At 35.4% G+C, this 26637-nt stretch overlaps 1 protein-coding gene across 1 annotated transcript in view; it reads left to right on the plus strand.

The window, feature by feature from the left end:
• Nucleotides 1-26637, plus strand: part of Sec16 (endoplasmic reticulum export factor secretory 16) — a 627195-nt gene that overhangs the window by 28362 nt on the left and 572196 nt on the right. The window contains exons 3-5 of the mRNA XM_090400384.1: nucleotides 14273-14315; nucleotides 18828-18912; nucleotides 26037-26177. Of these exons, the coding sequence (XP_090256510.1) occupies nucleotides 14273-14315; nucleotides 18828-18912; nucleotides 26037-26177 (269 nt within the window). The remainder of the gene's footprint in view (nucleotides 1-14272; nucleotides 14316-18827; nucleotides 18913-26036; nucleotides 26178-26637) is intronic.

A 26637-nucleotide genomic window follows, 5' to 3' on the forward strand; every position in this document is an offset into this window, starting at 1 on the left:
TGTTGGACAAAATTTGCTGTGCGACTGGGAAGTGAAAGTAGCTAAATTTCATTTGTTTCTGAGAGAAAACTTGTTTAGGGTTGATGCTTGTTACTTTGAGAATATGGATGAGGTTCCCATAAGTTTTGACATGCCTAGTTCTAGGACTGTGAATCTGAAGGGAGCAAAAGAGGTTTCAGTTTCTATAACAGGATACAAAAGGTCTAACTTTACTGTGTTTCTCTGCGTAACTGCAGATGGTTCCAAACTGTCACCAATGGTGATTTTCAAAAGAAAGACTGTTCCAAAAGGTTGTGATTCCAAAGATATTATTGTTACTGCTAATGATAAAAGTTGGATAAATTCCGAGGTTATGAAATTTTGGTTGGAGAATGTGTGGTGAAAGAGAAAAATGACATTTTTCAACCCAAAACCTTTGTTAATGTTGGATTCGTGTGGGGCATATACGACAGCAGAAGTTAAAACAATTGGAAGTATTCAAAATTGGCCATCATTCCAGGTGGTTTAACAAAAAAAAACTCCAACCCCTTGATCTTGCGGTAAATAAACCATTCAAAGACAATTTGCGGGCTAAGTGGAAAGACTGGATGATGAATGGCATCCATGAACATAACAAAACAGGGCAGATGAAAAGAATGTCATATAAAGATATAGTTAAGTGGATTGTAGAGAGTTGGGCTGCTGTAAGTGAAAACTGTGTTAGAAATAACATTTCATTAAAGCACAAGGGAATGCAGTGGTGTCCGGTGACAATGATTATGAAGCTGAAGAAATACCAAACGAAATTTTTAACGCAACTGATTCTTTCAATATTGAGTCTGATGAAGTTTTTTTAGATTTGAATAGTGTAATGTTCAATAAATATTAAGTAATACTTCTACCTTAGTTTTGTTATTACATTTGATTTACCTCTCATACCTTTCAAATGTATACCGTGCATGTTCATTTTTAACGGATTTAGACTTTGGTCTAGTGGCTAGGATACCTGGCTTTCACCCAGAAGGCCCGGGTTCGATTCCCGGCATGGGAAGGCGGTTTCTTGGTGTGCTTAAGGGTCAAAGCTGTATAACTGAGAGGAGACCTCCACATAGCCTTTAAAGGAATGCGGAGAACCGACCAGGGCTTCTGACCTAATGTCAAATCCTCACCTTCTCGTCATGCACCCTGTTGGGTATCTACTTGGATACTGAACGAACGAGGATGGACTGGCAATTTGGGATTTAGCCGACCAAATTGTATTCTTATTGGTTAAACCAAAATTAAAAATGATGGTACAACATGACAAAATTTCATGCCGGCTGGAGCGTCACCCGGTTAAACGAAGCCCCCTTGTTTTCGCCAGGGAACCAGGGCGAACAGCGAAAAGTCAGCTACTGGAACAAATTTGAAAACAAACCCCCAACTCAACATCACCAGAGTTAAAGATCGGTATACTATCAACGTAAGAAGCCTGAATTGCAAAGAAATGGAGCTAGCTGAGGAATTAGATAAGTACCAGATCGACATAATCGAGGTAACTGAAACAAAAAAGACCAAAACTGGTGAGATCTTTCTGAGCAATAAATACAAAATGTTATATTCAGGCAATGACAATCAAGGAAAAGGAGGAGTAGCCATAGTATTCAACACAAAATACGAGGCTTATCTTCTTGAATGGCAGTCAGTCTCAATTAGAGTAATGTGGGCAAATATGAGAATGGGGAACTGGACAATGAGACTTATTTGTGCCTATGGTCCCACAGAAGGTTCTACTAAGGTAGAAGTGGAGGAAATTTTTTGAGGCTTTAGAAAAAGCCACTGACACAATGAAAAATGAAAAGTTGGTCCTTGTTGGGGATCTAAATAGCAGAGTAGGAAATGATTGTAAGACATACAAAAATATTTTGGGAAAATTTGGAGAAAAGAGCAAAGCTAATAATAATGGCAGATATCTGTTGGATTTCTGCTCAGGACATGAACTGGTTATTACTAACACCATGTTCCAACATAAAAATGTGCACAAATTCACATGGAGAGAAGAGGCTAGGAATAAGAAAAGGCTCATTGACTATGTTATTGTTGATAGTGATGTTTTCTCTCTGGTGCAGGACACCAGAGTGTACAGAGGATTTGAAATTGGAAGTGATCACTATCTAGTCTTGAGCAAGATAAAATTGAATTTCATATTGAAAAGAATAACATGTAAGAAAGTTTTAAAGCGAATAAAAGTTGAGCAGCTCTGAGATGTGAACTGTAGACTAAAATACACAAAGATTATTGAAGAAAAAATGAAAAAGTTTGAGAACAGGATTCAAACCTTGGAGATTCAGTGACAATCTCTGAAGAAAACATTGATTGATTCTGCCAGAGAGGCATGTGGTGAGGTTGTCTGTAAGGATAAAAAAATCAGAACTGTCCGGTGGACACAGGAAGTTAAAGAGGCAGTGAAGGAAAAGAAGAAAGCATATCAAAAGTTCCTGTGAAATAAGTCAGTTTGTACTCTTAGAGAATATAGAGACAAATGCAAGAATGCTAAACACTGTGTAAAACTAGCTAAACAAAAGTCATGGGGAGGACTTTGGCAAGAATATAGAAAATAATATCAAGAAGGTGGCAAAATATTCTTGAGGTTGTTGAAGAAGCTTAGGAATGGAGGAAAGAGTGCTGTAAAAGTAGTTAGAGATGATAAAGGTGACATGAAAACGGGAAAAAAAGATATCCTTGAAGTATGGAGTAATTACTTTGAAAAACTTCTAAATGAAACAAGCAGTGATGACAGCACAGTGGTAAAAAACACTGACCAGGCATGCAGTCAGGAATACATATCCATACTTGAAGTAGAAAAAGCCATCAAATGCTTGAAATGTGGAAAGGCAGCAGGAGTAGATGATATTCGACCAGAAATGCTGAAGTATGGTGGTATAAGAGTCTTACAGTGGCTGCACTGCATAGTTCAGAAAGCCTGGACAGAGGGAAGAATTCCCAGTGATTGGAGTAGAGCTCTCATAGTACCCATATATAAAAAGGGAAATAAAACTGCATGTGAGAATTACAGAGGTATTTCCCTACTGAGTGTTCCTGGCAAGATCTATGCAAGTATACTTGAGAAACGGTCGAGAAGAATTGTGGAAGAAGAGCTTGGTGAAGAACAAGCTGGATTCAGGCCAAATAGAGGCTGTCAGGATCAGATCTTCACTTTACGACAAATAGTCGAGAAAGCATGGGAATATAACAAAGATCTGTGTTTAAGTTTTGTCGATTTGGAAAAGGCATATGACAAGGTGCCAAGAGAGAAGCTATTCAATACGCTGCAGTTATATGGTATCAATGGGGCATTATATCAAGCAATACTTAGTCTTTATTTGAGTTGTAAGTCAGCAGTTAGAATTGAAGGAAGTACAGGAAGATGGTTTAATGTTAAATCTGGTATGAGACAAGGATGTACATTATCCCCTCTGTTATTCATTATCTATATGGATCACATTATGAAGGAAAGTGGTATTAAACATGATATCAAAATTGGAGATGTTAATGTGAGTTCTTTGCTTTATGCAGACGATGGTATACTTCTAAAAAAATCTGCTACAAGTATGCAAGATTCCCCGACTAAATTGAATAGCTGTTGTAATAGATATGGTATGAAGGTCAGCAATAAAAAGACAAAGACAATGAAAATAGGCAGAATCATTGAAAATGCCAACTGTGATGTGAATGGAGAACCTGTGGAACAAGTAAACCATTTCAGCTATTTAGGCACGATTTTTACTGAAGATGGTAAATTAAATATAGAAATAGACAACAGAATCAGCAAATCTGGTATGGTGGGAAGTCAATTGAATAAATTCATATGGAATAAAAGAGAAATTAGTCGGAACACTAAATTAGCTGTATACAAGACATTGTTCAAACCAGTTTTAACTTATGGATCTGAGAGCTGGGTCAGAAGTAAAACACTTGACCAAAGACTAGAGACCACAGATATGAGAGCCCTGAGAAAGATAATAGGTGTGAACAGATGGCATCAATGGCAATATCATATTAAAAACGAGGATATTAGGAAAGAACTTGACATTGTCAGCATCCAGGAATGCGTTAGCAGAGCTAATCTCAGGTGGTATTGTCACTTAAACAGAATGGGCGAGGATAGATTAGCAAAACGAGTGTTCTCTGCCAGGTTGGCAGCAAAACGACCCAGAGGAAGACCAAGATATAGGTGGATTGATACGGTCCAAAGTGCCTTAGACGATAGAAATATAAGATCTGATAATGTTGGAGTCTTGACAAGTAACAGACTGATTTGGAGGAAAATTGTAGATAGGAAATTAATAATGATGTAAATTTTTCATGTAGTACTATCATATCCTGTACACCCCTTGAGGGTACATAGCAGGAATTTGATGATGATGACTTTTTTGTATAGATAACCCACGTTATCTATCGAAAAATATGGTAATAACCATATGTGTAGATATATTTGGACCTTTTCGAATTTCTGTTTTATTAGTGACACACTATTTTCTTTGAGATGTGTGTGCTCATATGTTTTGTTTGAAAATAACTTATTCTTCATTTCAGGTTTTCACATCTGAAACCATGCTTTTATTTTTTCATATGCACTGTATTCATTTTTACACAGATTTCATTTACATGATTTTTTTCTGGAACCAATCTACCGTGTAAATGAAGAATTGGGCGTATTCCTGTTGAAGATATGTTACATCTACTTTCAGAAGCATTTCCACAGGATATAGTACTATTTGACTTCATTATACACTCTGGATATTTTATGTCAGAATAAAGTTTACAGTCAAGTTGAAGAAACTGAAATGTGAAGTCCATCCACTGCCCTCTGCGCTTGCTAACTTTTATTTAGAAGACATCCTTTTCTCTTCCATACGCCTTCAACCTTCATTTTAATTATATAGATGATGTTTTTGCTATCTGGCCCCATAATGAAGATATTGCTTACTTTTTTTATCAAAAATAAGCAACCCACATCCACATATTAAATTTACTATGGAAATGAAAGAAAACAATAATTTGTCTTTTTCAGATATTCTACTTTAATGCTTGCCATCAGATGAATTAATTACTTTGGTTTATTGAAAGCCTACTTTCACTGGATGCTACATTCAACAGCAATCAGGTCAACCTCCATCACAGAAGACCGGAATTATAAAAACTTTATTGCGACATGCTCATACTATTTGTTCTACACCTCAAGTATTACAGCAGAAACTCTTAAACATCAAACAATAGCAATATATGAAACTCAGTGGCTTCTCACAAAGGACTATCTGACAGCTTGTTAATTCCTATAATCCTAGCTCAAATAACAAATCAACAGTACATTGAATTCTGATTCCTTACATTTCTGACATCTCAGAGCCCATGTGTGTGGTTAGCCGAGTGGCTATGCGCTTTGCAACTATATGCCTGGGAAAGGCTTGGGTTCGATTCTCGTCGCCAACGTTGAGGAGCTTAGGATCTTTCTCAGACATAGCCAAGTTTGCTGGTCTTGGGTGTGGACAGCAGGGTTTTTCTCCCCAGTTTATCTGGGGTTTTTCCTGCTGCAAACAGGCAAACCTACCCCATGAACACATACGGATTACAGTCAGGAATGCTTAAGACCCAGCCATAGGCCTGATTCGTCAGCTATGCCGGTCCCGAGCCTGCATAAAATTTGGGGGATTGAGATGCATGAATTGAGCTGCTGTAGTATAGTAGGTGTCTTTTCCTTGTAGATCTATACAAGGGGAAGAATGCCATCAGCCTTGCGTTTGAGTGATGCTACCATATTATCATATGGATGCGAGTTGACTTCCAGTTGATTTATGAACAGAGTTTTTAAGAAAGATACAAATCAATTTTTAGAGATAATCAACAAAAAAATGTCCGAGGAATTGTCAAAGGGTGGAGGATTGTAAAGATGGTGAATGAAAGTGAAGTGGTAAATGAAATTTGGAACCATAGCAGATAATAAAATCTAGATTTAGGAATGTAGAAAAATGCAGTTTGGATAGCCGAGGTGGACATTATTGGTTAAGATTGTCATTCAAATGGTTAATTGCAGTCAGGTTTTGATGCATGTAAATCTTGGTGCATGTCATTTATGTTTGTGTGATTATCACAAACATCAGTGAAGTGGATGTTGAAGAGGTTTTTTTTAATAGGATTTTATTTTTTGAACTTTTTGGTGGGATTGAAGTTTTTTTTTTTTTTGTCTTTTTTGTTGTATTTTAGATGTTTTGTGTTGAGTTTTTTTGTCATTGGGAGGGTTTTGTTTTTTCAACCTGCATGTTTGATTCTTTCATTGTTGTCAGAAATTTGTAGAGCCTTCAGCATGGGGTGATACTCATTTCTAGTCAAGAAGTGACCAGACTCCAGTCCATTCATGGTCTCAACAGTTTCCTACTGTTATATTCAAACTCCCTTGTGATATGATCTAGCAAAGCAGCAGTGGGATTATTCAGTAACTGGAAATGTTACTGATGGTAATAAATCTGGAAGTCTCCTGATTTATTACCATCAGGTTGGTTCAGTCCCATGTACTACAACACATAGGATTCATTTTTATTCAGGAATAATTTTTACCCATTATGTCTATTCTTTCAGAAGGCTGGAAGGAAAACACCTCTGTATTGTGAAAAACATTCCTTTCCCAGCAGGCACCATACTGCAGATGCAAGAAAAACAAGTAGTATTTATTGTATCAACAAATATACTACCGAGGCATTCATTTTATATTGTAGTCAGTTAGTGTAATTAGACAACTTGAATAAAAATTACCTTGCAGAATGAAAAACGCCTTCCCACCACAAACTCTATGCTGTATACACAAGTTTTATTCTAGCACCAAACACAGATTCTTACTAAAGATATTTTCTTAACATCCTCTTTCAAATTTTCCTTTCCAGAAAATGTGGTAATGGCTGTTAATAATGTAGTCAGTTGGGTGCAGACACCAAGCAATTTATGTAAAGCAAAATTTTAAACCAAGGAAGATGTATTTGCATACATATATATTCATCTTTTTTTCACTAACTGAAACCGAGAAAATAGATAAGTTAATTTAATGGAGCACACAACATGTTTCGTCAAAATGACTTCTTCAGGTGTGGTAACACTTAAAGCAAATTACACTGTGCCATTATAATAACAGACTTGTAAACTGAAGTTAAGTTTGAACTGTCATTATAGTCCGTTCTGTAATTCTATTGTTGTGCAAATGCGAGCGTATGAGTTCACGCGTATGCCAGTATCTCTAATGGCAGAACTATGCGAGTCAGGTAGACTATAACTGAGGTTGCTGTTGATGTGAAAAGGGTCTAGGACAATTTCTTTGGATTCAACTATGCTCTGTTCCACTTCATCGTGACAAATATAAACCTTTGATGTTGCGTTCCAATCTACTCAGTGTTGGCGGCCTTCATCGTTTTGTTTTCACTGAAAATAAGACGTGACTTGAGAGTGTGCTTGCTCTGATTCTGTTGTATGAAATGTTTCTCTGATGTTCCTCTAGCCGTAGCAGGATTGACTTCTCAGTTTGGCCATAGTATGGCCTCCCACAATCACATATTATATTATATACACCGGGGAACTGAAGATGGTTATGAGCGTGTTTTAGGTGGCTTAGAACTGACCTTAGTTTTAGAAGAGTTGAAAAACATGTTTTTATATTAAATATTTTTAAAATTCTTCCTAGTTTCCAGGAGAGCGAGCTGATATACGGTAAAGAAATATAACCCTTGGGGTTGTTAGGGATCTCTGTGTTGTTTCGAGGACGCTGGTATAATTGCCTCTTAATGTTTTTGGAAGAGTATCCATTATTTAAGAAAGTTCTTTCTAGATATTTTAGTTCTTCATCGGACAATACTGAATGATCACAGTGAGCCAATGTGGAAATGATACCTAACTTTTGTGCAGGATAGTGATGTGAGGATGCATGTAGGTATCAATTGGTGTGTGTTGATTTCCTGAAGATTGAGATTCTTAAAGAATCAGACATCTTAGTAAGCTTCATGTCTAGAAATGAAAGGAACCATTTTCTTCAATCTTGATGGGAAATTTTATGTCTTGGTGGAAGTTGATTTAGGAAGATGAAGATTCTCTACACCATGCTCCCAAATAAGGAATATATTGTCCACATAGCATTGCCATGCTCTAGGTTTTAATGTTGCTTTAGAGATGGCTTTTTCCTCGAAATCCTTGAAGAAAATGTTGGCCAGTATTGGAGATGGGGCTACCCATAGCTAGTCCTTTGTTCTGTTTATAAATTTTCTCTTCGAACTTAATATACCCTGAACTAATACAGTGTGAGAGGAGAGCAAAAATCTTTTTAGAGATCTTGTTTTTAAAATGCTGAGAACATCTTGCATTGGAACATTTGTAAAAAGTGCCACAACATCAAAGCTCGCCATAACATTGGAATTCTTCAGCTTTATATCTTTGATTTTAGAAGCAAAGTCCATTGAATTTTTAATATAAGAGGAATGTTTTCCTACTAGATCTTTTAAGGAGGATGCTAGATATTTTGATAATTTATATGTCGGCGAATCAATACTATCATCTATTGACCTGAGCAGACAATTTGCTTTATGCACCTTTGGAAGGCCATATAATCTTGGAATAAGTGGATGTAAGGACCAAAGAGAAAGATGTGTTTCTTGGAAGTTCCGTTGTCATCTTAAGGAGATTGTTTGTTCGATTATGTATCTCTCTCGTTAGGTCTTGGTCTAGTTCAGAATAGGTATCTGATTCTAGTAACGTCAGGATTTTTTTGCAATAAACTGTTTTATTTAGTATGACCGTTGCATTGCCCTTGTCTGCTTGAGGATAATAATATCTCTGTTCCTTTTAAGTTTTTTGATAGCTAGTCTTTCACCAGTAGAAATGTTGTCTACTGGTGGTTTTGTGCTGTTAATTGCAAATATTGCATCCATACGAAGTAAATTTGCGTCTACTGTAGGAAGCAGTGAGCTAGCTTTTTCTATCTTAGTAAGAAACAATTCTCTAGGGATGGATTTTGGTGAAGGAACAAAATTAAGACCTTTGGAGAGAATATGCTCTTCTTCTTCCGGACTAAGGGTGTAAGATGATTTGTTTATTACTAATTTTTTAAGGCCTTCATGATGCTTATTAGGTGCGAATAGTTCTTGTGTTAATCTGAGTGAATTAAATTTCCTAATTACCTTAGATTTATTGATTTCCTGAGTTCTTGAAGCCCGGCGCGTGCTTATCTCTTTTATGGTGTTCCACGACATGGGGGTGTAAAGATACTGCTAAAGATTTTCCAGAGAGTTTTTTTCTAAAGAGATAGGCTGAGTTCTGTTTTGTGTCACCAATTCATTCTGATAAAAGATCTAATTTCACTTCCACCAAGACATAAAATTTACCGTTGAGATTGAAAAAAATGGTTCCCTTTCATTTCTAGACATGAAGCTTATTAAGATGTCTGATCTTTAAGGATCTCAATCTTCAGGAAATCAACACACACACCGATAGATACCTATATGCATCCTCACATCACTATCCCGCACAAAAGTTAGGTATCATTTCCACATCGGCTCACTGTGCTCGCTCAGTATTGTCCAATGAAGAACTAAAATATGTAGAAAGAGCTTTCTTAAATAATGGATACTCTTTCAAATACATTAAGAGGCAACTATACCAGCGTCCTCGAAACAACACAGAGATCCCTAAGAACCCCAAGGGTTATATTTCTTTACCTTACATCAGCTCGCTCTCCTGGAAACTAGGAAGAATTTTGAAAAAATTTAATATAAAAAAGCGTGTTTTTCAACTCTTCTAAAACTAAGGTCAGTTCTAAGCCACCTAAAACACGCTCGTAACCTCTTCAGTTCCCTGGTGTATATAATATAATATGTGATTGTGGGAGGCCATGCTATGGCCAGACTGAGAAGTCAATCCTCCTACGGCTAGAGGAACATCAGAGAGACATTTCATACAACAGAATCAGAGCAAGCACACTCAAGTCACGTCTTATTTTCAGTGAACACAAACGATGAAGGCCGCCAACATGGAGTAGATTGGAACGTATTGTTGAATCCAAAGAAATTGTCCTAGACCCTTCTCATATCAACAGCAACCTCAGTTATAGTCTACCTGACTTGCATAGTTCTGCCATTAGATACTGGCATATGCGTGAATTCAAAAAATATTGTTGTGCTCGCATTTGCACAACAATAGAACTACAGAACGGACTATAACGACAATTCAAACTTAACTTCAGTTTATAAGTCTGTTATTATAATGGCAGGGTGTTTTTATGGTTTTTTTAATTTGCTTTAAGTGTTGCCACACCTGAAGATGTCGTTTTGATGAAACGTGTGCTCCATTAAATTAACTTATCTATTTTCTCGGTTTCAGTCAGTCAAAAAAAGATGAACATATCTAATCACCGATGCAACTAATGAATGAACATACATATATATAAATTAACGTTTGTTTTCGATGTTCGCTTATAACTCAAGAACGAATTGACCGATTTTGATGATTTCTTTACTAGTAGATAGAGGATGTTTCAAAGTTTGTGCATTTTTGTCGACGTACACATCCAGATAATGGAGACGTGATTAATATTTTTTACCTCCCTCAACAATATCTGATATTTATATTGTGATATTACAAAAAGGTTTCTTTGATTGTGTGTGATGAATTCACATCTGTTTAAGCGGTCAACAGAACACTGACTGATATAAGATCAGACATTTGAAGAATGGGTGGAATAACTTTTATTTGATGGTGATTTTCGGCAAACACTGCCAGTCGTATCCTGCAGAACCAGGGTGGATGATGTGAATGCGTGCCTTAAGAAATCTTCACTATGGGATGATATAGAGAAGATTTCTCTCAAAACCAATGTGTGAGTTCACCTACATGGAGGCTAATGCACATTCCTGCTCAAATTTGTTAAAAATTGGCAATAGTGAAGTACAGCAAAGAGATGGAAAAATTATTAACAGACCTAAATATTGGTGCAGTAAAAAGTGCTGCACTAGTTAATACTACAGTTATCCATTCAGAGACAATCATTGAGATTCAGATTTGACCGATGTAAAAGGGCTTTGCAACTTTCTTTGAAAAGGCTTTCATATTTAAACCTGCTTCTATGGAGAAGACGAGCTTCATCCCACTGGATACTATGTTTAGTGTCAATACTATGTTGTTCCAGACCAGACTTTTGAGGTTTCATGTATTCAATATAATATTGATGTTTATCAATTCTTTTTTCCACAGAACATCCTGTCTGCCAAAGTATGTTAGATTACATTCACAAGGTATCTGGTAAATGCCAGCTAATGGTAGAGGTAACAGGTTGTCTTTTGTAGATGCCAACAGATGAGAAATTTTGTTGATAGGAAAATATGTGGGAATGAGATGATACTTCTTCAAAATTCTACCAATCGGTTAGAGATTCCAGAAATATAAGGGAATGGAACTCTGCAGTCTGTTGAAGAATCTTAAGGTGTTTGAACATAGGAGTCAATTATCTGCTGGATTTGATGAAGGTTGTAACCATTAAATTCCATTAATGTTTTGATAGAAGTTTGTGTTGTAAGCTTAAGGGAGAGGAGTACTGATTATATATAATCTGTGCTCTATTAATTAAAGACTTGATAACACCAATTTTTGGGAAGTGTGATGAGCAGACTTTTGATAAATGTGTCTGCCAATAAAGATAAACACTGGCTGATAAATTACCGGAGCCTGTGCACGTAAGAAGGATGTCCACGAATGGTAAACTATTAGCCTTTTCTTTTTTTTCCATGCTGAATTGAATGCGTGAGTGAAGGCTATTGATGATTATGTTGATAATGTCTTTGCTGTTTGGCCTCATTCTGAAAATGAACGTACCACTTTCCTACAACAGATCAATAGCCTTCACCTGCACATTCAATTCACCATGGAAAAAGAAAAGGCTGGTAGTTTACTATTCTTGACATCCTTACATGAACAGCCTCCAGTAATTTATCACCCTGTATTTATTGAAAACCTACCTTTACTGGCAGATGCATTCATCAAAAGTCTGCTCATCTCCCTAACGCGGCATCAGTTTTTAATTGGTAAACCACCGAATGTTGTATGTAATATGTACCTTGTATTCCCTTCTTTGATTTGCATGTTTCTACACACTAATGATGTACTGTTATTTTCAGTACGAAATATCTGTACTTTCATTTCATTAAAGTTAATTACTGTAGTTATCGTGTAATTTATTGTTTATTAATAACCTGAACACAGACAATGCATCAAGTCCTGATAGTATCCTTCTTATTGTGTTAAAAACTTTTGCTCCAGAGCTAATACCTATCTGTAGTACCTCTTCAATTTATCCTGCAGCATGGAACCAGGCCCACATCCAACCCATTCTGAAGAACAAGGATAAAAATTAGCCAGCAAACTAACATCCAGTTGTTCTCACTTCTGTTCTCTAAAACTAAGGACGTCATCAACAGCGAACTATTGCACTACCAGGAGACTCACCAACTAATTAGTGACCAGCAATGTGGATTCCATCACTCTAATCCATAGCTAATCTTCTGGCCTTCACTACTTATCTCTGCACTCAATCCATGAAAAAAATTCAGAGAAATTCATGCACTCTTGACATCTCAATATATATAATCAATATATATATATATATATATATATAATTTTTATTTATTTTTATATTGTCCGGAAATCCTGCTCTAGAGACCAAACATGGAACTTCTTCGAGACTTCTCTGAGTGTGGTGTTCTCACACTCAGCAGTGAAATTCCTAAAACAAGTTGTGGTCTTTTTAAATATAGGGCCCTCAAGAATACAAGGAAATAAGTTAATCTTTGCTTCTAAATTATTGGAATAAGTGAAACATGGTTGGGTGAGGTTGATATGCTCTGGGAATGGTATTTCCATGAGGATAGGAAGGGGAGTAAGCAGGAAGAGCTATTGTGGAATTCAGAGAAATTGTGCTAATTTAAAATGGAAATATAAGGACATAATTATGGTACATTTATGAGCTATATGGTGCAAGATAGTGACAATCAGTGAAATACTTAATGGGATGTTGTATATGGTTGGAAACGTGGAAGTGATCACTTTGAATATACAAATTCATCATCATCATCATCATGCGTATCAAGGATTTAGGCCTAGCATGGTCTGTTCCGGCCTTAGAAGTCATTGTTTAAGAGGACGTTCTGGTTTTCTTTTTCCTAATGGTTTGTACTTTAAGGCTTGTTTTGGTAATCTTTCTGTTTTCATTCTTTGAACGTGTTCCATCCATTTATGTTTATAATTTTTTTATTTTTTTCTATTACTGGTTCTTTGGGTTAATTCTTTCATAATTTCTTTGTTTCTTTTGTGATCAAATAGGGTATACTTTGCAGTTTTTCTCATAAACTTCATTTCTGCTGTTATTAATCTATGTTTGTCTTTTTGTTTGAATATACAAATGGTTTGATAAAAAAAGTGATGTTAATGAATGATAATGATATACACACTGATTGGTAGGAGTAGTAGCATCTTGAAGCCAAGGAAAGTGAGGGATTATGAGGGATTTCCATTTTTGACAGTGTCTAACAAAAGGTACAGGGATTGAGATTTGATGGATTTGATTATTAATATTGGGGGGGGGGATTATTATGAATAAAGGTCACAATAACACCTGATTTAGGCATGTGAAGAAATTATATGTGTATTTATGGAGCATGTGGTTATGAAAAGTTTAGGAGGTAGCTTGAAGCAGTTTCATGAGAGAAGAGTTAGAGGACAGTTATATTGCATATATGAGGCTAATCAACAATTACTTAACGATGGCTCTGTCCGAATGCATAACCAAGAGTTAGGAACATAAATAGTAAAATGGATGCATAGTGAAATTAAGTAATCTAAAGAGAAATCATGAATGTGATATAAGGTAGAAGGAGGAAGACGAACAGATGCAAGAATATATGAAGCCAAACTATAGATATTCTGTTAACATTGATTTTTGTTAAAGGAAATAGTAGTCAGATAATTAGAAATCATATTTTCTCTTCTCTTTTATTTGTTTTGCTATGCCAATTATCTTAAAAGTATTTTCTGAATATTATTCATGACCTGAGTAGGAGAGGAATAGCATAGGATTAGAAGTGAGAAAATGTTTAATGAGGCAGCGAAGTTGATGATATAGTCAGTATTATAGTGTAGGGTTAAAAATGAGTTTTGATTCTTATGTTTTAGCTATATTTGGTGTTAGTTTTTTAGGTAAAAGGCAACATCTAATGTAACAAATTCAATTTTACAGCAACCCCATCAGTGTTGCCACTTCAAAACAATGAAAACCAAGTGTAAGTATTGCTGATCAGATGTTTTGGTTTATTTTTATTTATTTTATTATAACTTAATTTTAAGCCTTAATTTTTGAAACTTTGTTATTTCTATTATATATTATATATTACCCTTAAAGAAATAAAAAGAAGAATAGAGATAGCAAGAAAATTCTTTACTGATATGAAAACTATTCTAACATCCAGAGACATTAATAAATTTAGTTTAATCCTTTATCCAAGTGTGTGCAAACAAAGTTTGCACCTGAAAGTATCTTCAGGACTGGGGTAAAGCGGTACAACACCGCTTCCAGAGACATTAACATAGACAAAAGAAAGAGATTAATAAAGTCCTATATCTGGTCAAGCTTTCCCTACAACAGTGAAACTTGGACTCTAAATAAAGAAGCAGAGAAAAAATTAGAAGCTTTCGAAATGTGGACCATCAGAAGAATGCTTAAAATATCATGGACAAAGAAAATAAAAAACAAAGATGTTTTAAAGAAGGCAAAAATGAAAAGAACATTAATCAATAAAGAATGAAAACTTAAATATTTTGGACATCTAACAAGAAGGCATTCAGAAATTAATATTAGAAGGGAAACTGGATGGGAAAAAAAGGAGAGGTAGACCCAGGAGAATGTGGTTTGAAGACATTAAAGACTGTACTGGCTTGAATTACCATAAATGTTCCAGAGCAGCAAAAGAAAGAAAAAAGTTTGACATGGTTGCCAATCTCCTTCTAGGGGATGACACTTGAAGAAGTTACTTCTATAATAATTTACCATTATAAATTATGAACTTAAAACCAGGTGGTTGCCACTACTTGATTATAAAAAAAGTCATTCATGAAAAATTAAATGCAATTTATGTGCAGGAAAAAAAAAAGAAGCAAATCTCAGTTTTAAATGTCTATAAGTATTTTCTGCAGTAGATTCTTCCTCACTATAATCAAAATGCCTTTCATCTTACTTTTCTGTTACATACTCTTGGACTATTTTTCATCTGAAAAACATTTAACCATGTTAGTTCTGATATGACATGAGTGTGTCCATCCTAGAATCTTCTCTTTTATTTGTTTTGCTAATGCTACCAATTAACCTAAACCTTTTTTTTTTTAATGTCTTCCTTTAAATTAAAACTTTCTTCAGTCAGGTTTTTATAATAGCAAAGTGAAATTATTTGAAGATTTTAATATTTGCAATTCAACTGGCTTACTCTTCTGTTGAAGGAGCAGATAGATACCAAAGAATTCAGAACCTTTCATAATATGATCTACAGGAGAGTATCACATTTGTTCTTGACTGGAATTTAGATGTGAATCTTGTGTATTATGCGAGAAACCTTTCATATGTGAAGGTCTCATATGGAGATGTGATGAGTAGTAGTAGTAATTTAGAGGTCATATGACAGAGTTTAGAGGTCATATTGCTAAAGTAGCCAGGGTATCTTACAGAATTACTTGGTTATTGAAGAACACACTAACAAGAAGAGATAAGGTAGTTATAATTTCTCTTTATAAAGCCTTGATATGACTACATCTGGTTTACTGTGTTCAGGTCTGGTCACCTGGGTTTCTTGGGGATGAAGAAGTGGTGGAGAGGATTCACCGGTGAGTGACCAAAATGGTGAGTGGTCTGTGGAATGCTCCTTGTGAGGATAGATTGAGGGTTCTGGATTGCAAAAGTTGGTTGATAAGCAGAAAATGAGGGATGTGATAAAAACATTTAAATTAAAGGATTTTATAGGATTGATGCAGGAGGAAATGTTTCAGCACTTGGCTAGAGGGGCAGAAGAAGAGGTCATCCTTGGAATTTGGGTAAGAGTGGTTAGCAAGGGCATGAAGATTAGATTTTTCACTTGGAGTGTGGTGAATGAATGGAGTGAGTTGCCTGAGTCAATTGGGAGTGCTTTGTCTGTTAATTGTTTTAAGGAGAGGTACAATAGATATTATGTTGATAGTTTAGGTCTCCCACAATGAGTCTTAGAACTCCATGGAGGTACCCATGCAATAATAATAATAGGGATGACAGTAGGGTTGGACAGAAACATAACCCTGCCATCACTGTTACTATTTAGTGGTTGCAGGAGTGCATTCAGATGATATTCCTACAGAGAAAGGTTTGTCTTACTTTGATTCAAAACCCTTACAGTGTCTTTTTTTTTTTATGCCAGAAGGTTTATGTTCAATTTGTATACAAAAAAGTCTGCTATACCAAAAACCCGTATATTAAAGATACAAAAAAAAAAAAAAAAAAAGCCGTAATGGAATTTTTCTGATTTGTTCATCTTTTATTCCACTTTTCACACTCATTTTCTATCTGTGTAATGAAATAGAGTGTGATAATGCAGATTTCTAGATCTGCAATTATTTTTATTACAACAACTAAAATTGATATTCATCATCAAATTCCTGCCATGTACCCTCAGAGGTGTACAGGATATGATAGTACTACATGAAAAATTTACATCATTACTTACTTCCTATCTACAATTTTTATCCAGATAGTCTGTTACTTGTCAAGACTACAAATTATCAAATCTTATATTTCTATCATCTAAGGCACTTTGTACCATATCAATCTACTTATATCTGGGTGGTTTTCCTGCCAACCTGCCAGAGAACACTTGTTTTGCTAATCTTTCTTCACCCATTATCTTTAAGTGACAATGCCACCTGAGATTAGCTCTGCTAATGCATTCCTGGATGCTGACAATGTCAAGTTCTTTCCTAATATCCTCGTTTTTAATATGATATTGCCATTGAGATGCCATCTGTTAACACCTCTAGTCTTTCTCAGGACTCTCATATCTGCGGTCTCAAGTCTTTGGTCAAGTGTTTTACTTCTGACCCAACTCTCAGATCCATAAGTTAAAACTGGTTTGAACACTGTCTTGTATACAGCTAATTTAGTGTTCCGACTAATTTCTCTCTTATTCCATATGAATTTATTCAATTGACTTCCTACCATACCAGCTTTGTTGATTCTGTTGTCTATTTCCATATTTAATTTACTATCTTCACTAAAAATCGTGCCTAAGTAGCTGAAATGTTTTACTTGTTCCACATGTTCTCCATTCACAATGCAGTTGACATTTTCAACGATTCTGCCTATTTTTATTGTCTTTGTCTTTTTATTGCTGACTTTCATATCATATCTGTTACAACAGTTATTCAGTTTAGTCGGGCAATCTTGCATACTTGTAGCAGATTTTTTTATCTGCTACAAGTATGCATAAAGCATAGAGCTGACATTAACATCTCCAATTTTGATATCATGTTTAATACCACTTTCCTTCATAATGTGATCCATATAGATAATGAATAACAGAGGGGATAATGTACATCCTTGTCTTACACCAGATTTAACATTAAACCATCTTCTTGTACTTCCTTCAATTCTAACTGCTGACTTACAACTCAAATAATGACTAAGTATTGCTTGATATAATGCCCCATTGACACATATAACCGTAGCATATTGAATAGCTTCTCTCTTGGCATCTTGTCATATGCCTTTTCGAGATCTACAAAACCTAAATACAGATCTTTGTTATGTTCCCATGATTTCTCAACTATTTGTTGTAAAATGAAAATCTGATCCTGACAGCCTCTATTTGGACTGAATCCAGTTTGTTCTTCACCAAGTTTTTCTTCCACAATTCTTCTCAACCATTTCTCCAGTATACTTGCATAAATCTTACCAGGAACATTCAGTAGGGAAATACCTCTGTAATTCTCTCATTCAGTTTTATTTCCCTTTTTATATATGGGTACTATGAGAGCTCTACTCCAATCATCAGGAATTCATCCCTCTGTCCAGGCCTTCTGAACTATGCAGTGCAGCCACTAAGACTTTTATACCACCATACCTCAGCATTTTTATATAATGAAACCTGTGGTGAATTCATCACTAAAAACACACACAATAACCACAGTAATGACTATTAAATTCGTAAATATTTCATCCCAAGTATCTTGGGACATCATCAGTACAGTAGTTTAAACAATACTAGGAATAACATACAGTTAGGGTGCATGATTACAATATGGAAGTTAGTAATGATGTAATTTTTTTCATGTAGTACTATCATATCCTGTACACCCCTTGAGGGTACATGGCAGGAATTTGATGATGATGATATATATATATTATTTTGTTTAGGGCCACATTTTTTTTGGGGGGGGGAGAGGGGAGGAAACGAAGGGGAAGGGTATCCTTATGTGGAAACTGGGACAGGGGTTAACGGGGTGTAGACCGTTTCGGTCGTCGTCTGACCGTCATCGGTACTTTGTCGGAATGAGTGTAAGGCTATGTCAAGGCTGCAAGTTGCATCTGCCAAATAAGGGCATTTGTGGTCGCTACATGGCCGTAGGCGTGGCTTAATTTGTAAGTTCTGGATCGTCCAACATTCGGAAATTAGGTAGGGACGGTAGACGTTGATAGAATTTTCATCGCATTTTATGGCATTGTATTTTGTAAAATGATTTGTATTTTGCTTCAAATTTTTAATGTGATTCTTTGTTTTCAGAACCTCGCAGTGGCCAGCATGTTCACAAAGGAATTATCCAGAAGTATCAGAAGTTAAATTCTATAATGTGCGTCAGCCTCATCAGGTGTGTTAAAAAATCATTTTATATTTAGCTTTGTTCTCTGCATTATAAATAAACGTTAAATTTTCAGAATCATAGAAACTGAATAAAATAAAACCCTTAGGTCTTCGTTACTGAATTCCAATTGGCTCTGAAGCATTGTTCGGATGGACCAAGGCCAGTGATGTCATATCATACAGTGGCAACTGGGAAAACAATCGAAAGCCTAGGTTAGAATCAATATAATGAAACATCTCCGGAAAATAAATACTTTTTTTATATTGCATCACTAGGTCAGTAGTTATTGCTGTCTGCTGTGTATTTGTTTTAGGTTGTCATGTCACAGTATGACCGGTCACTCTATAATTATGATGAAATATGCATGTGTATTCCATCCTCTCATTGGTCATATTATAAAACTGAAGATTAAACCAGAACTTCTCTTTTTTTTTACTGAACTAAAAATTCACACGTTGAAGACGAGCTCATTTTTCAAGCTCTATGTATAGGATACACAGGACTTGAAAAATGAGCCTTGTCTATAGGATACATTATAGCAAACATTTGTACTATTGAGTAAATGTGTTATGACACATTTACTCAATAGTACAAACTACTGAAAAGTTCTTGATTAAAAAGTATTTGCTGTTCTAATGAAAATTCACTATAGCGAAGTTTGGTTTTTCTTATTTTCTTTTGCTACCAAGTCACTTAGGCAACAGCTGAATGATTTGGCTTGTTTAAAACCTATTTAATGCTGTGACAGTTTTTTTTTTTTCTGCTTGGTGTATTGTAGTTTAACTTCATGTTCTTCTGGCTGGGTTACCTGATTTGCTGGATTAAAAAACCAGTTTCCTGTGGGTGGGTGGGTGGGGGAGGGAGAAACCCTGCCATATCCATATGTGACTGACTAGATTAACTTTAATTAATTTAATTGAAAAGCCTTGATAAAGGTTCTTTACATTCTAGATAGGATTTGAACCCAAGTGTTTCCAGGCAAAGGACATCATTGAAAACTAGTGTTTCAAAATTCCCGACATTTTGGAACTTTTGGGAAATTGTATTTCCCGAGAATTCCCAAAATAATATTTTTTATTTAATTTTCGTTGATCATCTGTAATAATCGCATCTCATCTCATCTTCCTTATACCCTCTTTTACCTTGCGGTGTCGAGGGTCCATTGATCATCAGACCTCACTTCGTTTACAGGATAAGGTGGTCAGCCTTATGCCCCGGTGTATCCTATGGCCTGTAGTGTTGAGTTCTCAAGGCCAGTTTGCCTGCTTTGCGGGATGAAAAACCCCAGAATAAACTGGGGAAAAAACCCTGCTGTCCACGCCCAAGACTGGCTAACTTGGCTATGGCTGAGGAAGATCCTTCAGCTCCTCACGTCACCGACGGGAATCGAACCAAGGACACTCCTTCCCCAGGCATATGGTTGCGAAGCGCATAGCCACTAGGCTAACTGCGTGGACTTGTAATAATGGCTATAACAGTAAATGTTAATAAACAGAAAAGTGGTAGAGAAGGTGGGGCAACCGGGGTTCGTGGCCCCGGCGCAGTCTTTCAGAGGTTTCGAGACACTCCTATATGCAAAAGGTTGAAGCAAAAAATCAGTAAATGAAATTTCCTAAATGGAGGTCGACCGGAATTTCACTAGTGCATCTCTTGCCCTGAGCGCTAAACAGGGGTCACTACAGTATCATTTTGGCTAGGTTTCTGTTATATTTCAGGTTTTCTCAAAATATAAACAATGTAATTAATGCAAACTTTATTTAACCAAACCTTATAGTAAACAGTGAGTTTTTACATACATCACATAATGTATTAACATTCCCAATCTCATTTAAATATTTTATTTATTAAATTAAATATTAATAGAAAACAAATGCAAATATTATTCGTTTGAAAATTAAAAAATACTTCAAATAGTTTTTATTTGTCATTTTTAAAATGAAACTTTAAAAAACATAGAGCATTAATTGTGCCTGATCAGACAATCGTGATCTTCGCTTTGTAACAAATATACTTGATGTGGAAAAATTTCTTTCAATTTCTGTAGACGTTAGTCGAATTGTTAAGAGTGCATCTAAAAGCATCTTCAAGTTGGGAGAGAGAGAATCCTTCCTTAGAGAAGCAAATATTTTGTCTGCATGCATAGGGCTAGACTTTGATGTCGAAATAGATATTGCTTTAGTCAATTCACTCTTCAGATCAGATTCTGATTTAATGTTGGAACTTTCTTCAAGGACATCCTTTATTTCTTTTATTGGAACTTCTTCTGCTGTAAATATTCCTTTAAAAAGTCTTTCCATTAATGACTTCGCCAATCGTACAATTTCATTCTTACTTGACAAGGCAAAAAATTCATCCTCTTCCATCTCATATAAACAACTAACGTTGCTCAAGTACTTTGTGAGAGACACAAGATCTCTATTTCTACGTTTAACCAATTCAAATTTTATTTCCTTTAAAAGCATTTGGCTCATTGAAGAATTCTGTTTTTCTAAATTACTGAACAGGAACTTAAAAATTCCTTCACTTGTGAGAATATTAGCTTCTCTATTGCTTAAAGCTTCAACTGCTAATCTTACAGGTTGTAAGCAATTCAACATACCTCTCAATATTTCATAATACTCTTCTTTCCATAAGTGATAGTTTCAGCTCTCGTAAAACAGTCTTAATCAGATTTACGATCTTTAAAAATCTCTCTATCATTCTCTTCAGTGTGTTCCAGCGTGTTTTACAGTCCAGAATGACTTCTAGTTCCCTCTTTTCACTCTTTGTTATTTCTTGCTGTAAAAGAATTTTTTACTGGAGAATATTTAAATATTTTCATAATTCTTCGTACGCTGCTAATTGCTGAAGATAGATCATCTCTCAAATCATACTGATCAGCTCGGGTCATGCCATCTAACTCAGAATCACTGTTATCATCTGAATCTGTATTGAATTCACTATCACTGCTACAAGTCACTGATGCTTCACCTTTCAACTTTTTAACATAAAATAATTTTGTTACAGCTAGATGTAGTGCATGGTTTTAGCAGTACTGTTGAACCGTCACTTGTAATTGCAACCGCATCACTTTCAAGTTTTAACTGAAAGTTTTTTGATCTTTCCTGAAGCAAAGATGACACTTTTTCCACAGTACAGTTCCCATGTATTCTTATTTAACCAAGGTTCATAGAGGTCTCATTGCAGTATATGTGAACATTCGTGTATCTGCGATTCTTGCGACTGGTCCACTCATCTATTGAAATTCTCAGTTTTTTTATTATCATATTTGAATACTTCCAATTTCTAGATGTATAGTTGTTTCACTTTACTATAATAATTATGTATTAGTGTCATAACTGAAGATGGACTTGTTGGCAACTGCATTCATTTGCTTGTGAAATTTTCTTTCCGTAATAAACTCACTTTTTGTGATGGCGTTGACTGATATCCCATCCAAGGCTGCTAATTTGCTTAAGTTTCTTCTAAATCCAGTCCCTTGACATAATGTAAAATTGTCGTTTGTCTCTTAGAAGATGAAGGCATTGGCTCAAATCATTATTCAATTCAGACTGTTTTTTCCTTTTCATTCCATGTATGTATACTAGGTGCCTATGTGGACCGCTGGTTGATGATGCTTTGCATTGCAAAGTTTTTGGAGCATATCTGGCAACGAGCTGATTCGTGATCTTTATCTTTTCTAAAATATTCCCAACATTCTTTATACTCTTTACTCATTGTGATGGCAATCTATAAAAAATATTAAAACATGATTTATGATTTAATAAAAAATAATTTATTAAAAATTTTCCCGATTTCCCGACCAAATTTTCTCGGGATTCGGGAACGGGAAAACGAAAAAAATTCCCGAGAACGGACGTGAAGGAATTCCCACTCGGAAACCCTAATTGAAACTGAGAATGGAGGCTCAAATCTCGACTTTACTGATACTGAATTATCTTATAAACAGTGGTAAGTGAAGGAATGCACATTAAAAACAGTTGCAAAAACAGCAAATTTAAGTATTGTGCTTGTGATCATATATATTTATGAAGTATGTAAGCACTAAGAGTAAAAAAAAATGTAGAGCTAACTAGGTTAATAACACTCTTCCTCTTTCATTTTAAAACTTGTCTCATATGTTTTTCTATGAAATTTTATTTAATGGACTAGCTGCCTTGTAGATTGCAAAACAGGTTTGCAGCAATCAATGTGGAAAGGTTATTAGGAATAAAACAATGAAAATGTATAAAAATGTCTGCTGTTAAAACCTGACAGGAGTATTTTGTTTTTCTGGATCTATAAACTTCATCTATTCATATCCTCCCTCAAGTAGTGCACAGGATACTGTGATGATTATTGATAGTATTACAATTTTGCATTAGTGTTTTTCTCCATTGCTTCTCATTTTACACAAATTTACATTGTTTCTTCCAAATTTGATATTACGTTTTATCAAATCAGATCTTATATTTTAGCCTTGTAAGACATGGAGCCTCAATCAGAAAGAAATACAAAAAATCAGAGTATTCAAAATGTGAGCAAATCAAATAATTAAACCATAGAGAAAGTATCCCAAATATAATTCTTAAACAGCAATTATGATGGTTTGGACACCTCTGGAGAATGTCCTCTCAGACATTACCAGATATGCATTGAATTGAGAATCATTGGAGGAAGACAATCATGAGGCAGACCAAAAAGAACTTAGTCTTTGAAGGAATGATCACAATTATTCAACTTCAAAGAGATGACTGAAATGGCCAGAGATAGAGCCAGATGACAAAGATTTCTTATTCGTAGAGGACTCAACCCATCATCTGATGGATGAGAGAGAGAGAGAAGGCATAGTCAGGCATAAACTACATCAGTTCACCTAGATCTTGGTCTTCTTCTGAGTCTTTTACTTGCCATCCTAGTGGCTAAAAATACTCATACATGTCAGCCTTCCTAAACCATTTCCATTTCATTTAAGTGACCATACCATCTTAGATAGCAGTGTTGATTCATAAATGCTAATGATCAATTCCTTTCTTTATCGTCATTTTAATGTGATTCTACCATTGATGCCATCACTAAATCCTGATTGAATCATCAAGGGATATACAGAATAAAATAATAGTACTACATGAAAAGTTTACATTATTACTAATTTTCCTCCAAATTAGCCTTCTGTCTTATATATTTTGGTTCTTCTAAGGCAATTTTTACCTCATCATTTGACCTAGTTCTTGGTCTCCCTCAGGGTTCAGATATTCTGGCATCAAACGCCTCTTTTGTTAATCTTACCTCTCCTACTAAGTTTACACAACCATACTAATTTAGACAAACTCTGCTCACATGTTCCTGTATGTTAAAAATGTCAAGGTCTTTCCAAATTTTTTCATTTTTAATAATTCTGCCATTGATGCCATCTGTTGTCCCATAATTCAGAACTCTCATCTGTGATCTCTTTAGTTTGATCAGATGTTTTATTTCTAACCAGACTGAGATCTATAAGTGAAGATCGGTTTGGACACTATCTGGTAGGTAGCTATTTTAGTGTTTACTAACTTCTCTTATCCCATATAAATTTGTTTATTAAACTCCCTCAGCTTTGCTAATTCTGAGGCTATTTCCTTATTTAATTTGCCATCTTCACTAAAATTATGCCTAATTTTAGCTGAAATGCTTTTCTTGTTCTATAGGTTTTTATTTAGGAAACACAGCTGATGTTTTCAGTGTCCTGCCTATTTTCATAGTTTCTTTTTTATTGCTGATTTTCATACCAGATTGGTTACAGCAGTTATTTGATGTAGTTAAGGACTTCTGCAGAACTTAGATTGATTTAGGTTAATAAAGAGTGGAGATTAACATATCTAATTTTGATATTGGAACTTAAAATGTTGTGTACCTTCATAATAGGGACCCATTATAGAAGATGAATAACAGATAACGTGCACCCTTCTCTCACACATGATTTTACATCAAACCTGTACCTCTTCAATTCCATCTGCCAACATACAACTCAAATATAGGTTATATACTGCATGAAATGTGATTCAGGACAGTGACTGAATGGTTCAAATACACTCCCTTGGAGTTCCTGACTGTACAGTCGATTTCCACTATAGGAAACTTTTAGGGACCACAGGAATAATTTATAATAGTGAATAGTTTACTGTTTTGAATTTCTTTTGACATAACATTGCAACTGTTAGCTTTTTGTGAATTTTTAGTACTTTGTTATAGTGAAGAGATATTAATAGTGAGTAGCCTTGACTGTCATGAGAGTTAGCTGTACTGCACAGCTTGTCTGTTATTTAATTTTTTGCTTGCTTCTCATCTCGATCAGCTTTCTCCCATGCAAGACATTAACATGATGTTTATTGTACCATTCTCAGTGCACTTGAGAAAATGCTGCACTTGCTCACTCATCCTATTGGAACGTTAATTTCTAGACACTATTTGATACAACTCATAATTTTATGTCTATTACCCCCCCCCCCCTCCAAACTTAATCAGATACTGTATTCTGACACAGTCTAGAATTTATAGCTGCTGCCTGCTACAGTTATTTATTACTGATAAATTCGGTTTAACATGATAGTTGCCTCTAATATTTTGGTAACTTAGTTTAAGGTGATATAAGGTAGTTAAATTTCTTGTCATAGGCAAGTGTATCTCATCACCATCATCAAATTCCTGATGGAATTTGATGATGACTGCCAACAGATGCCCACAGAGGAAATCCCACCTAGTTAGGACTAGTCTTTTGTTCATGTGTTTCACTTAATTTTATGTTGCCGTTGTATGTTACAAGTCTCTTTTTGTATTCCTTGAAGATGACTTTAACTGAGATGAAAATTGGAAGAATTTAACATTCTGAATCTTTTCTCAGTGCTGTTTTATGTTGCTAAACTTCCAACACAAGAACAGTTTATATACTGGCTATCTTAAATATTTGTGCTAATGATAAGTTTCACTTTATACCAACAACAATGCTACACTGATGTAATCTCACAGTATACTTATAGTATATTCCAATTTAAGATCCTGGTTGAAAAGACTTCCAGATCCATGTTTATCACGAGTATTTGATTTTTAAGTTAATTGATTTTATTTGTAAAATAATTCCAGATAATTCTGAAATATTTTGCTTTTTACTCTAGGAAACTGTTCAAAGTCAGTCTTCACTGCCAAATGGACAAGTAAGAATGATATCAGATATGTGGCCACATAGTGCTTATCCTCCTGTATCTCAGCAGTTGATTGATAATTGGGATAGTGGTACTACTCATTCCCAAGGACAAGTATGCATTTTTTTTACTTGTATTTTAAATCATGGCAGTTTTTATACAGCTTGCGAGTTGATGATACTTAATTAAAGATGCCAAGAAATTATATTCTTGGTTTAATCCTTTATCCAAGTGTAAGCAAACAAAGTTTGCACACCTGAACTATTTTCAGGACTGGGCAACTCATATAGAAGCTAATGATTTCACATCACTTGCCTTAGTATCCCATAATGCAAAGATATATCTTTAAGGACATGTATAATGCTATACATTATGGGAAGGGTCACTATCCAGACTAGTTTCGACCTTCATTGAGGTCTCATCATTGGGAGCCACACCCAGAGGTGATAGAGTTGACAATTGACATTTATGTCTTTAGGGGTGAAGCAAGATGCTTTTCATATTCCCCGCTATCTGTTGTGGTTGCAGTGAAGGTAAAATTAATGAGCAGATTGCTCGCCCTGGATGGGCATGG

The sequence above is a fragment of the Typopeltis vanoorti genome, chromosome 1 (genome assembly GCF_054136105.1).
Source record: "Typopeltis vanoorti isolate ZY-2024b chromosome 1, IOZ_Tvanoo_1.0, whole genome shotgun sequence".
NCBI lineage: Eukaryota > Metazoa > Arthropoda > Arachnida > Uropygi > Thelyphonidae > Typopeltis > Typopeltis vanoorti.